General features: G+C 32.9%; 1 protein-coding gene across 1 annotated transcript; it reads right to left on the reverse strand.

Annotated features, from left to right (window-relative positions):
* Positions 1 to 11,512: 11,512 nt before the first annotated feature.
* On the reverse strand, positions 11,513 to 12,109 carry LOC132946232 (uncharacterized). Its single transcript, XM_061016117.1, has one exon. It carries the CDS (start codon positions 12,107 to 12,109, stop codon positions 11,513 to 11,515), a length of 597 nt encoding a protein of 198 aa, XP_060872100.1.
* Between the last annotated feature and the right edge of the window lie 2,661 nt (positions 12,110 to 14,770).

Consider the following 14,770-nt stretch of genomic DNA (forward strand, 5'->3'; position numbering starts at 1 on the left):
AGACGTCCGATTAATTCAACGTTTCGCCAATATATTATATGCTATATCAAGTCATCATGAAATTAATTCAAAAACATTTAAATCGTACACTTTGGAAACAGCTAAACTTTATGTTAGCCTTTATCCTTGGTATTACATGCCCAGTAGTGTCCATAAAATACTAATATATGGTGCAGATATTGTACAGTATGCATTATTGTCAATGGGTAAGTTTTACTGTTTAACTAAAAAAAAAAAAAAAAGATTATTTTATTTAAATAGAATTATAAAAATGTACAGGACAACTTTCTGAAGAAGCATCTGAAATAAGGATTTGCGTAAATACAGAGAGCATCACTCTAGAAAATGTTCGAGGTTAAATACAAATGAAGACATCCTCCATATTTGTCGACAATGAGAAAATTACCGACAAGAACTATAACCCAATTGTCGGATGAAGTAAAATCATTACTTATTTTAAATTTATGTAATTCTGATGATATGGATCATGACGATTTGGAGGTTCATGAAGAATTTAGTGAAACTGAGGGTAAAACAGATGAAACAGATGAAGATTTATAAATTAAAAATAATTTGTATACCTACTAAGATTAAAATAAATAAACTTCTTTTTTTACATTTACATATCAGTTTATTTTTGGGTCACCCTGTATATATAAAAACTATATATGCATAGTATATTAAATTGATAGATATATATTATTATACACACTTATTTGAAAAAGTTTAAACTTGTATATATAAGCATTATCCATTACCTATTAATTTTGACGCGCCAAACTTTCATTTTGGACCACTGTGCGCCGTCGCTCCGCTCCGCAAATCGAAAATATCCCCCGACTTGCTATGCAACACCACCTTAAGTAGGTTACAGGGTAAGTTATGTCGTAGTATATGGCCAGTGTTACACAGTTAAAGTATAAAAACAATTAAAAAAGTCCTCCGGTCGCCAAACTCGAGGTCCTCGCGCGGCATTATTAATGTTGCGCGCATGCGTATAAACGTAAAATCGTTTGGAACATTGGGAGGCTATAACTTCCAAAATAATAATTTTCGCAAATTTTTTTTTGCGCCATCGTTCTTAACTCGTCAAACAACCCTTTTCAAAAAAAAAGGTGCCTGGTAAACTAGACCTATACCTTTTTTTAATGTGTTAAATAGTACTGTAAGTTGTGTTGATTTAGTCTTGAAATTTTGAGTTGTTAACTCATTGAGTATATTGATAAAGGCCATTTTTTTTTTCATTAGATTTAAGTTTAATTTATTTTCAATGTTTTAAATTTTTTCCTATTCTATTTTTTTTTGTATTTTTCATATTAATTATTTTGTTATATAATGCACAGTTTCTTCTTAAATGTAATATTTCTGGTTTTGTTACTCTGATTAGGTGTTTAAAAGCACTTTTGGATGACTGTTGAATAGACTGAATAATGTTTTTATTTCTCAGGGATTTAATTTTGGTCTTAAAAGTTGTATAAGGGATGTGGGTGTCGGTAGTAGGCAATGCCAATATGTATTGCATTGTTATTTGATATTTCTTGTATAATGGTCTGGTCTGAAAACATATTAGGTATTAATATTTATTTTTAATTTATTTGTTCACATATCAGTACTATTATAAATTGATTTTCTGTGAGTATGGCCATAATTATCACCTCCTGAAAATCCAAATACTCAGGTATGCCCAATGTGATGTCCGAGGAAAATTTAAGGAAATGGTCCCCCACATCTACCATTATCACGTTGTCATCATTATTCAGCGGTTCATATCTGTAGGTATGATAAACAACAGTTTATTATTCAATTATTTTCAAACAAGCAATAATATTAACACTCACTGGGTAGTATCATAACTAAAATTCATACAATATTGTTTAAAATTGTCAAGCTTGAATAACAGCTTTTGCAGATCATATTTTATTGTTGCAGAAAATATGAACTTTCCTCTCTCGGTACCTATACACATTATGTGTATTGTATTTCATTAAAAATGTGTGTATATTATTGATTTTGCAGCAGATAATGAAGTCTTCGACCAACTGCTGCATGATGGACATCATTTTTTGGTCATATTCCAAGTCTAATTTGCTTTACAGAAATATGATGTTTATATTATATTTTTATCAAATTAGTTATTGTTTCAGAAGGACATGGAGACTTACCATTCATAGAAATCAAACCCACTTAAGAATGTTGATATCCTGCTGTGAATGAAACTGGCATAGTCATCCAATTCATTAATGTTTACTGACCAAATAATTTTCCTTAGTAATTTGTCCAATTTTTCTGTGTCAATGAAATTTTTATATTGTATTTTAAGGTCAATTTCTGGGAAGACTGTCGACTTCATCATAAATGTTATATTTCAATTCCCTGTAGGTAAATATGATTTTAAATGTACACAATTTAATTATTATTTTTTTTTTATATATATTTTTACTCACTTAATTCTCTCATATCGAATTATATTATTTACTGTTTTGCTTTCTATGATTTTTTTTATTGATTTTATGTGTTCTGTTTGTAATGTTTTTTTGATTTTTGCGAAATGTTGATTGTTTTTGAAGTATAGATTGGTAATTTTTTGTTTATTGTCTATGTATGTATTTTGGTAATTTTGTTTTGAATTGTGTTTGTATTGTTTAGTTTTGAAATTAGGGGACTTAAAAGATGTGTTTGTATGAGACTATTATGTCTCAAGTGGTTAGGTATCTGTATTGATATTGTAATGCCCATTTTTATGTAAGGTGGTTTTTAATAAATCCATTGTTATATTGCAATGCCCCAGTTTTTTTTTAATTCTAGCATCGCGTTTGCAATTAATTTTGCAGCCTTTTCATGCACAATATTTTACTTACATGGTTGAATTCATCAAAAATAATTTTTTTATTTAGCGGATTCAATTTCCTTCTTTATTACGGCGTTTTAAATTTTGGCCAAGAACTGGCGTTGGAAAATATTCAGGGTACTGTAATAAGCTTGTTCTTTTTACTTTTAATAAGTTTTCTTTGGAAAAAAAAAACATAAAAAAGACGGTAAAATATAAATAAATATTTTAACTACAAAAACAAACAAATGTATTTTAAAAAAAGGTTTGGTAAGTGGGTGTTGCTCTGCTGTACAGTATGTTACAAGTGAGTCACTGTAAAGGATTGTGTTAAATTTGAATCAAATGATATATAAATATAAATATAAATCAAATTTAATTCAAGCCTCCTGATATATTGTTACGATAGCGATTGAAAAATATTAAAAATGCATAGGCACAAATTTTTTTTATAAGCATTTAAAGTTCGAATTTTGACAAAATTTAAAATTATTTTGTAGTTAAAAATGTATAGAATGTTAAACTTTTAAAGCTAAGGATTGAAAATTTAAAACAAGGTTACACGTAAAAAGTTAATATTAAAAAAAAATATTAAAAAATATCGTTAACTTTCTCAGCCTTGGTATTAACCATTTATGTGCATTAATTTACTAACCTTTTAGTTTTTCGGTGGCGATGGCAACTATATTTTCTTCCACATGCCCGGAGCAGTCCACATACTCATCGTCTAATACATGACGGAATGGGTTATAAGTGGTGCGTGTCTTATTTGACACAACACACATTAGAAAAATTAATTTAGTACGTCTACAAACCATTTTTAAATACAATATTCAAATGTGAAATGAGGTTGAAAATTTTTTAACGAAAGTTCAAATGAAAATGACTGTTATAAAACTATTCATGGAATACAGGAAATGAACCGTGCCAAAAAAAATTCGTGGAAATTCGTGTTATAGAATCTCCGCGTAATCGTTGCCATGGATGATTCCCCCGCACTATCTATACTTCCCTGCCTAAAAACTTCCGAGATATTCATTCCCGCAAAATATTGAAAGTGGCAAACTTATCAGTGGCACGTGCACTACAGAATTAAAGAGCGATATAAAATATACAATATACGATATTGCTCTATTTCTACAGTCCCCCGGAAGTGGAGGGTTATTTTCCCTGCGATATGTTGCAATTTAACACATTAATTCTGTAGTACACGAGCCGCTGATCAGTTTACCGTTTTCAAATTTTTGCGGAAACGAATATCGTGGGAGTATTTGGGTGGGAAGTTTTGTGTTTGGTGGGTTGCATTGCAATCTGGCGTCAAATCGGCTACGCGCCACTTCAAAAAATCGCTTAAAATCAAGTTTTGAACTTAGGGACTTGAAAGTGGTATGAGTGTATTCCTCTATACGTCTACTATCATGCCGTAGTGTTTTTGAAAACAACAAGTTCAAATAACGACCGCCCAGCAGGTAAGTATAAGATTTACCGGCGGTTTACGATTCCCCCGCGCTATCTATACTTCTCCGCCTAAAAAATCCCGAGATATTCATTTCCGCAAAAATTTGAAAGTGGCAAACTGATCAGTGGCACGTGCACTACAGAATTAAAGTGTTAAATTGTAAAGTATCAAAGGGAAAATGACACACTACTTCCAGGGGGTGTGTAGAAACAGGATAATACCGTATATCAGATATTCTATCACGTACCTGGTCTGTTTCTACACACCCCCGGAAGTAGTGTGTGATTTTCCCTACGTTATATTGCAATTAGACACAACTATACTGTAGAGAAAGAGCCGCTGATGAATTAGCCGCTTTCAAATTTTTACGGAGACGAATACCGTAGAAGTTATGGGGGGGGGGGGGGAAACTTTACGATCTGGACTAAAAGCAAACTTCAGGTAAAATGCTGTACTTCCCTACAGTGCGTCCGTCATACACACCTAAGACGGTTTTGAGTGACAACAAGGGAAAGCTAAGGTCTTCCGAATGCAACCAGAAAGTTTCTGGAGCCCCAAGTCCAAAATTCTACTTTCTATGACGGTCGGAATATGAGTACCTACGATTTATGGGAAAACTGATATGTAGTACTAACACTTGGTAAGTCGTATAAAACTCATGCTTTAGTCTTAGAGCGACATTAAGTTTGAAATGATTATCGTGCAGTCAATTTTTGTTATAATAGCCTTCGTTTTTCTCAAAATAATATTAAACTAACTTTAAAAAAACTGGTCTACCCAAGAATGATGGGTATCGAAAAATACAATAAAAGTATAACTTAGCATGTGCGTTCTGACAGGGTGCAAATAAAATTGAAATGTTCCTATAAAAAATATATAAGCATGCCAGAAAATGTCCAGATTCTTTTCCACATAATTTAGCCAAGAAAATTAGTGTTAACTGAACCAAGTAAAATATCAAACATTTTAATTACCTATATGTTGTTGTTGTGGTTCCGAAGGTGACATAGGAAGAATATGGAAGAATATGTCCATCACCACGAACCGGCTGGATGTACTCTACTGACTGTGGAGTCTCGGTAGGCATGATTAGTCAATCGTTCGCCATTGGTTGGTCACGATTTACAGGCTGGATGGACCGAAAAGGCTGAACGGGCTGATCAGGCTGTAAGAGCTGGGTGGTTTGTGCAAGCTGGACCTGGTTGGACGGGCTGGACTAGTTGGAACTTCTGGACAACTTGATCAGGTTAAAAAAGCTGAATAAGCTGGACTAACTGTACTGGCTGAATAAAAAGGACCAGTTGAACAGGTTGGCCCAGCTGAACAGGCTGAGCTAGCTTGAGAAGATATATTGGAGATCCTGAAAATGTTTGCTGCATGATCTACAAAAAATAGCAAAAGAATATTATTATTAATAAAGCAGGAAAGTGGATGTCGCTCTGCTGTATAGTAGGTTACAAGTGGGTCAATGTATAATGGATTGTATTAAATTTGAATTCAATGATATAATATCATATAATATCATATGTATAAGAAACACGATTCTGAGTGGAGACGGTTTGTCAGTCTGGGTTTTTTATATTGTTATTTAGCCTGTTAGTACATAGTTGAATTAATGTTATAATATTATTATTTTTTATTCGTTGCTATTGTGATAAGCAAAGCATTAGAAATTAAAATCCCATTTTTAGCGGTTATTTGTAATTTGTCGGTAGTTTTTCGAATGGCAAATAATAACTATTGAGAAAATAGAAAAATAACATCTTTAAAGCATCATCTTGATCCAATTTGCCAAAAGATAAGGTACTAAACTATGTTGAAATCGAAAACCTTCTCGTAGAAATTGTGTATACAAGGTAAAAAAAAAAAATAAACACCATTGTAAAACTATCTTCCTCGCTCCATTCAGAATCTAAAATACTGCTTAAGCTTAAATGTACGAAAACGAGTAACTAAAAATCAAGTTTTTTTCACTCATTGCAGACATTGAAACTAAAGAAATGGATGGACCGTGCCTAGGGTTGCCAACCGGCCGGTATTTTCCCGGCCCGGCCGGTATTTCACATATTTAGACTTAAAAAGCCGGTTGCCGGTATTGACCTATAAAAAGCCGGTATTTTCAAAGTAATAATATTGTAAAATTATAAAAACCCAGTAATTCCACCTGATCGAGAGTTTTGATATTATATATTAATATTTTATCATTTTTATGAAATTGATTATCACATGTTACTGTCAATAAATCGTATACCTATCTTAATGACTTCAGATATCTATCGTCCTTTTTGACATTTTTATGAGTACTATGATTAGTATGTACCTTGTTAGTTGTTCCTATTATGCCGTTCTCGTTGGTGAATATGTGATAGACGATTCATAATAGAGTTTAGTTTCGTTATTCTGTTCGGACTGTTCGGTAGTACCTATTAATTTTACATTGTATATACTTGATTGAAAAATTATACGCATTTTTAAAATGAACGAAAATGAAACGAAAAAAAGAATTCGTAATTGTGTTTTTAACGATGAATGGTTAAAAGATCAAATATTTTCTGATTGGATCGCTAAACACAATAACCCTAATAAAGCACGATGTATATTATGTCAGACAGTTTTTAGTGTTAAGTATGATGGCGTTAAAGCTGTAAAAACACATCAAGAATCAAAAAAACATGAAGAATCCGTCAATTCTATAAATAAATCGTCCACTATAAAAAAGTTTTTTCCTACAAAGAATGATAAAGATGAAGACAAAATAGCAGCCGTTGAACTGAGTAAGTGTTTTCATGTAGTTAAACACCATCATAGCTATCTTTCCAGCGATTGTGGAGTAAAATTAGAGTCGAAACATTTCTCAGATTCAACGATAGCTAATAAAGTCCACCTGGGTAGAACGAAAATGGAAGCTATCGTCAAAAATGTACTATGTCCGTTCGCTATTGAAAAAGCAGTAATAAAACTCAAATGTCCTACTCCTATTCCCTTTTCTATATCTACAGACGCTTCAAATAAGGGAAATAGAAAATTTTTTCCATTAGCGGTTAGGTTATTTAATTTTGAAGACGGAGTGAAAGATTACCTTTTAGACTTTTACGAGGAACCAAACGAATCTTCACAGTCAATTTTTGACACGATTACTTCTGCAATTGAATCTCTTGGCTTAGATATAAAAAATATAACAGCTTTTGGTGCCGATAATGCCTCTGTTAATTATGGAAAACATTGTTCGGTCTTCGAAAAATTAAAAAATAAAAAATCCAATATAATTAAAGCTAATTGTAACTGTCATGTGATTCATAACGCAGCAAAGCATTCCATGAAAGTTATAAAATACGATGTAGAAACGTTGGTATTAAAAGTTTTTAATGAATTTTCTATGAGCTCCAAAAGAGTAGATGAACTTAAAGAATGTTTCGAATTTGTACAACAGGACTATCATAATGTATTGCGACATATTCCGGTGAGATGGCTGAGTTTGTTTAATGCCGTGGACCGATTAATTTTAAATTGGAATGCAATTAAAACTTATTTTATAAAAAAAGGAAAAAATGAATGTGATAAAATCATATGGACATTTATTGAAGATCAGAAAAATGAACTTTCTGAACAGTTAACTTTAAGAGAATGTTACATTTGGTTTGTTCATCATGTGTTGTCCATTTTTCAAAAACATATTTTAATATTAGAAAAAAATAATTTAAACGCTCCAGAAGTCTATGATGTAATGTTAAGTTTAAGATCTCAAATTTTAAATCGTAAAAATGATAATTTCTTTGGAATTGCAGTAACTACACGATTACCTAATCTTACTAGCAAAGAAAACGATGCATTTAAATCTGATGCTCTACATACTTACAAACGTGCATTAGAATACCTCGAAAAATGGTTTGATTATGAAAACTCTCCATTCAAAATGTTTTCGTGTTTGAAATTAAGTGAATTACCTAAATTAACAGATTTACTCGATCTGGCCAAATTAATTAAGGTTCATGTCAATGGAGATGAACTGTATGAAGAGCTTAATTTGATAAAGTTATTACCAAATGATATCCTAAATAACACAGAATTCACTAGTTCGGAAAAATGGGTAAAATTTTTCCAATCATCTACTGCACAATTAAAAAATATTAAACAAATTGTACAGTATGTATTCTCGGTGCCGTGTAGCAATGCATTTGTTGAACGCGTTTTTAGCCACATGAATAGTTTGTGGACAGATGAGCGCAATCGATTAGGAATTGATACAGTTAAAGCCGAACTAGTCATAAGAAATAACATAACATACAATTGTTCAGAGTTTTTTGATCAAATACAAAATGAAAAACATTTATTAAACGCCGTGAAAAATGCCGCTAAATATAAATTTAAAAGTTTACAATAGTTTATTTATAATAGTTATTATAATAATTTATAAGTTTATAATATTAAAGTTTAACATAATGTAATACTAATATTATTAATTTTTTTATTTTAACGTATGTAATTAATTATATTATTCGTCATTTTATTATATTAATATTAAAAAATGATGACCTTTTTTTTTTTTTTTTTTGTACACTTGGGCCGGTATTTTTTAATTCCAAAGTTGGCAACCCTAACCGTGCCATTTATAATGTGTGCCCAAATAGAGAGAATGTTACTATAAGGTAAATATTTATTGAAATATGGATATCAGTAAGTAGCATAACAAAGTTTCTTATACATAGAATAACTCTTATAGCATTCAACTTTAAAAATATAAAAATTTTGTGAAATTTTGCTGTGGTCTTATCTGAATTAGACTGAATGACAATTTAATCATAAATATGTTTGTTTGGATTTATTCGGTTTTTAAAAATGCACAATACAACAATAAAATAAAAATTTTGTGACGTCCAACTCAAACCAATATTATTATAATTTATAATATTGTACTAGCAGGTACCGTAGGAGCGCGAAAGGCGACGAGATAGATAAGAAATACTATCCCGCGCGCCTTAGTCTCCGCCGATCCAATACTGCACCACCGTTCCGGCAGTCGCACACACGCTCCCCTCCTAGTACCCACGGCTAAAAGTACCGACCACTCATGTTAGCTGTACGTGTGTGACCCCCTCCTCACCTGTCGTGAAAAAAAATAACATGATATCAATTAATACTGCTGATGGATACGATGTGGTTAAAACATTGTTGCAGCTGGTTTTTTTTCACAGCTGGTTCAACCCATCATCGTGTATTTCAGAACAGCCGTGAAATTGAATGTTCGATGGGCAAAATGTCGGACGTGTGCAAGTTGCGGTATGGACACGAGGTTTTATTGCTGGTATCGTGAGACGTGATACGGCTGACGTTTTGCACAATCAGAGGTCGTCATAAAAGTGAATTTGGTTCACCGGCGAGCTTGTGACTTGGGTCTCAGTGCAGATGATTAAAGGATTTTTACACAATAATATTTAATATGGCTTTGAAATCACCTGCCAATACGCAGCGGCGGTCGCGACCGACGGTGACAATAGGCAGCAACTTCGGCAACAGGTCGCCGGACACTTATAGGGCGGAGGGAACAGGTGTTACGTAACTTTGTTGTTTACTTTATATTTTAGACGCGCAATATCTTACTATAGTCTGTTCAGCGAGAGAACATGCCACGGATCGACCAAAATCGGTCTGTTTTCGCGCATGAGTTCCGACGAACGACGACGTGCTCCGACGACCGGCTGCACGTGTCCGACGACAACGCTGCGGTGGCAAGTGGCAACGATTTGATCGATAACAGTAGATGCATCGTAGTGACGTATAGTATCTACTTTCCCGCGCGTAGTGTGTTTACTATTTTTTACGATACGTAACTGCAGTGAAAATTATAATAATTAATATATATTTTTTTGTATTGTACTACTATTATAATTTAAAAATGAGTGATGAGAGACCAGTTCATATAACACCATTAAAGGTGAACCCTAGAGGAAAAGTAAGTATTCATAAATTGTAATTGTTTTTTTTAATTTATTTTATTTTGTAATTTTTTTATGTGTATTATTTAATTTGTAATGGCTACGTATTTTTTGTAATATATTTTTTTGTCCTATTTTTTCAGTTCGTCGGCAGTCGTCAAAAACTGATGAATGATGATCGTTAACCTATATAAATCCAAAATTGTACAACAGCCAACGCTAAAGGTAAAAGAAGTCGTGAAGATAATATCTAAAGAATTGGGAATTGGGCAAAATACAATCCAGTTAACCATTTCTGAATATAAAAATAATAAAACTGTGATTACAAATTGATCAAACTGGTAAGCCTCGCACAATTGGTGAGTCTTTAATTTTACCTGCAATAAAAGACGCAGTAAGGATATGTGTGATCAAAAAAAGTTTAAAAGAAGTTAAAAAGTTATCGCTTTCAAATAAAACAGTGTCACGTAGAATCGACGAAATGTCAGAATAAGTAGATAATAAAGTGATCGAAAGAGTTAATTTGAGTAGATGGTTCTCATTACAGTTAGGAGCAAATTGAAACTGTCAAACTCACTGCGTCTCAAGCTTACAAATGTTGAAGTGATGAAAAATAGGAAAAAAATTACATCCTTCGCATTAAAATTATATACTAATTAAATTAATAATATATTGTAACGTCACAGAATGTTAGGATTTTATTTAATATTATCATATATTCCCCCAAGCATACCTTTCCATATATTATCTACAATTTATTAAGCGTACCGGTTCGGTACAACAATCGGCATTATTATTATTAGTAACTATAGTCTGTCCAGCGAGAGAACATGCCGCTTCTGCGCATGCAGACTGACGAGCGAGAGAGCTCCGAGGCCCCATTTCCCCCTCTCTCGGCGTGCCGAAGACGGTCGATCGATTCGTCGCCGATCATCGGTAATCAACCACCTGTTGATTATTGCCGCCCGTATAATAATAATCTATCAATAATAGAGCGTATAATATCGTAATCGTAATTATTGTGAGCAATGTAATTTTTACAATTAATTGTATATCCTAAGCTCTAAGGTTTCGTATGAATCCGTTTTCCTTATTAATAAATAAAAAATTGAATATCAAATATTAATAAGCGTTAAACATTTTTTTTAATAGTCATCTTTAACAATTATTTCATATGCAATAAACATAATACAAAATACATTAAAAGTAGGTTAATTACCATTGTCATAACAGCTAATAAAAAAACAAAAAAAATACATAATACATATACATAAATTATATAAATAAATATAGTTACTCTAAAGTTTCACATCCTAGATCGTCTGAATCGGACGTGTCCCCAGTGATAGTCATTACATGTAAATTGTCGTCATCCATCACATCATCGACAGTTATGTCCACATTCCAAAATCTGTCTTCTATTTTGATGACGTGTTCGACACAGTTCTTCCACATTTCGGGAGTGCATTGGTGAACACCATCAATCAAAAGTTTTTTCACATCCGGAAGTTTGAATGTGGTATTGTTGGTTTTCACATACCTTTTTACGGACGACCACGCAAGTTCAATTGGGTTCAACTCACAATGATATGGTGGCGTCCGTAATACCGTCATATTTTTAGTTTTAACGTATTCGTCAACAACCAACTTGTTGAACTGCGGTTTAATACTTTTGACGATATCCATGAGTCGTACCTTGTTGATCGGCCTTTGGAATGGTTCACCCTTTTCTTCAAGCCAACTTTCAATTTCCGCCTTTTTCCAGCTTAATGTTGGGCATTTTTCTAATTTTACCGAGTGGTAAGGCACATTATCCATAACTATGACAGAATTGTCTTTAAGTAATGGAATGACGCCTTTTAACCAATCGAAAAACACATCGCCATTCATTTCTTGGTGGTAATCTGAAGAATCTTTTTTGGATTCGAATACCAATAAACCACCGTCGACAAAACCCTCATTCGACCCAATATGAACAACAATAAGTCGTTGTTGGATTCGGTGCGCCAGTTGAAAGACCGCTCAAAAAGGCATCTCTGTGGGACGTAACGGTATTATCCCGCCAAATTCTATCGTTGCAGTCACCTGCGTTAACCCATGTCTCGTCCAGATAATAGATCGTTCTTCTTTGTTCCCGGTATTTACGTATATCCTCAATATATTTTGTGCGCCACAACACAATATCATCTCTCTCTATGAGAGCGCTGTTACGACCGCGTTTGACATGTACAAAATTTAGGTCACGTATAAGTAAATGTAGAACCGACCTTTTGTAAGTGTTTAGGTCTGGGTCTTCGTTTACAGCTCTTAAAATCTTGTCCAGTGTTGGTAATTGTTTTCGGAACCAAAATTCGTGCACCTTCCTCCTTCCTTCTTCCTTCGTCACGTTCAAAATCATCAATTCTGTCCTTGAATGTCGCTCGAATCTTGCATTTATTTGGTGAACTCACAGTTTTATTATTTTTATATTCAGAAATGGTTAACTGGATTGTATTTTGCCCAATTCCCAATTCTTTAGATATTATCTTCACGACTTCTTTTACCTTTAGCGTTGGCTGTTGTACAATTTTGGATTTATATAGGTTAACGATCATCATTCATCAGTTTTTGACGACTGCCGACGAACTGAAAAAATAGGACAAAAAAATATATTACAAAAAATACGTAGCCATTACAAATTAAATAATACACATAAAAAAATTACAAAATAAAATAAATTAAAAAAAACAATTACAATTTATGAATACTTACTTTTCCTCTAGGGTTCACCTTTAATGGTGTTATATGAACTGGTCTCTCATCACTCATTTTTAAATTATAATAGTAGTACAATACAAAAAAATATATATTAATTATTATAATTTTCACTGCAGTTACGTATCGTAAAAAATAGTAAACACACTACGCGCGGGAAAGTAGATACTATACGTCACTACGATGCATCTACTGTTATCGATCAAATCGTTGCCACTTGCCACCGCAGCGTTGTCGTCGGACACGTGCAGCCGGTCGTCGGAGCACGTCGTCGTTCGTCGGAACTCATGCGCGAAAACAGACCGATTTTGGTCGATCCGTGGCATGTTCTCTCGCTGAACAGACTATAGTAAGATATTGCGCGTCTAAAATATAAAGTAAACAACAAAGTTACGTAACACCTGTTCCCTCCGCCCTATAAGTGTCCGGCGACCTGTTGCCGAAGTTGCTGCCTATTGTCACCGTCGGTCGCGACCGCCGCTGCGTATTGGCAGGTGATTTCAAAGCCATATTAAATATTATTGTGTAAAAATCCTTTAATCATCTGCACTGAGACCCAAGTCACAAGCTCGCCGGTGAACCAAATTCACTTTTATGACGACCTCTGATTGTGCAAAACGTCAGCCGTATCACGTCTCACGATACCAGCAATAAAACCTCGTGTCCATACCGCAACTTGCACACGTCCGACATTTTGCCCATCGAACATTCAATTTCACGGCTGTTCTGAAATACACGATGATGGGTTGAACCAGCTGTGAAAAAAACCAGCTGCAACAATGTTTTAACCACATCGTATCCATCAGCAGTATTAATTGATATCATGTTATTTTTTTTCCCCCGTCACCCGTATAAGCATGTACAATAGGTGTCGCAAGATGGAAAGATGGAATATTTATTATTAATAGTATTAATAGTCTTACATTGAAAATTCACCAAAACTAATAGTAGGTAGGTTCTTAATTATAAAATGTTATGTTGAACTTCTAGAGTGTACAATTGTCAGGATTTGAATCAAAATGCCACCATCCAACCTTCTACTGCCAGTCATCATAATAAAAGTAAGTTTTTAATTATTTTATAACTTATTAGTGTTTTTTGCATACCACATATAGATATATACACTTGTGTTGTCTATCCCTCCATTCATCGCAATAATTTGTTGCCATAATAAATAGAAAATACTATATTTAATCCAATATTAAAATAATTCAAGAAAATATATTTTTAAATATGTATAGGAACACACTCGAAGAGTGAGATTTTCTTCACTAGAAAATATTATGATAGTAATTTTTTATATTATTCAATATTGTTATGTGTATTATGCTTTATTATAATAATGTTTTGAATAAAGGAATAGAAAAACGGTAATTTAAGTTTATTGTAACTACTTAAAATTATTTTAACAGATTTTACATTACATTGTTTCATGCAACAGGTTTCAAAGGTATTTCATGGGTTTTAGTACTGCTTTGGTCCCTAAATTCAAATTAAACTGGGCCAGCTTAGAAGAAAAAGCAAGTATTAATGTGAAGCTGGTTGACATTTTAAAATCGAGAATCATAGAATGATTTTCTTATTTTGGTGTAATTCAAAAACGAATAACTGTAGATATTATACTAAAAATCTCAGGGAATATTTATGTTACAATTTTCTATAAACTATATAATTTATATCAAAGTATTTTGACTCTTTTTAAGCTATTTATAGGCATAAAAAATATTATCTTTACAAAACCACAAAATTTGCAAATTACTTTGTAGTCAAAGATGTATAAAATATTCAACTAGTTTA

The sequence above is a fragment of the Metopolophium dirhodum genome, chromosome 1 (genome assembly GCF_019925205.1).
Source record: "Metopolophium dirhodum isolate CAU chromosome 1, ASM1992520v1, whole genome shotgun sequence".
Taxonomy (NCBI): Eukaryota; Metazoa; Arthropoda; class Insecta; order Hemiptera; family Aphididae; genus Metopolophium; species Metopolophium dirhodum.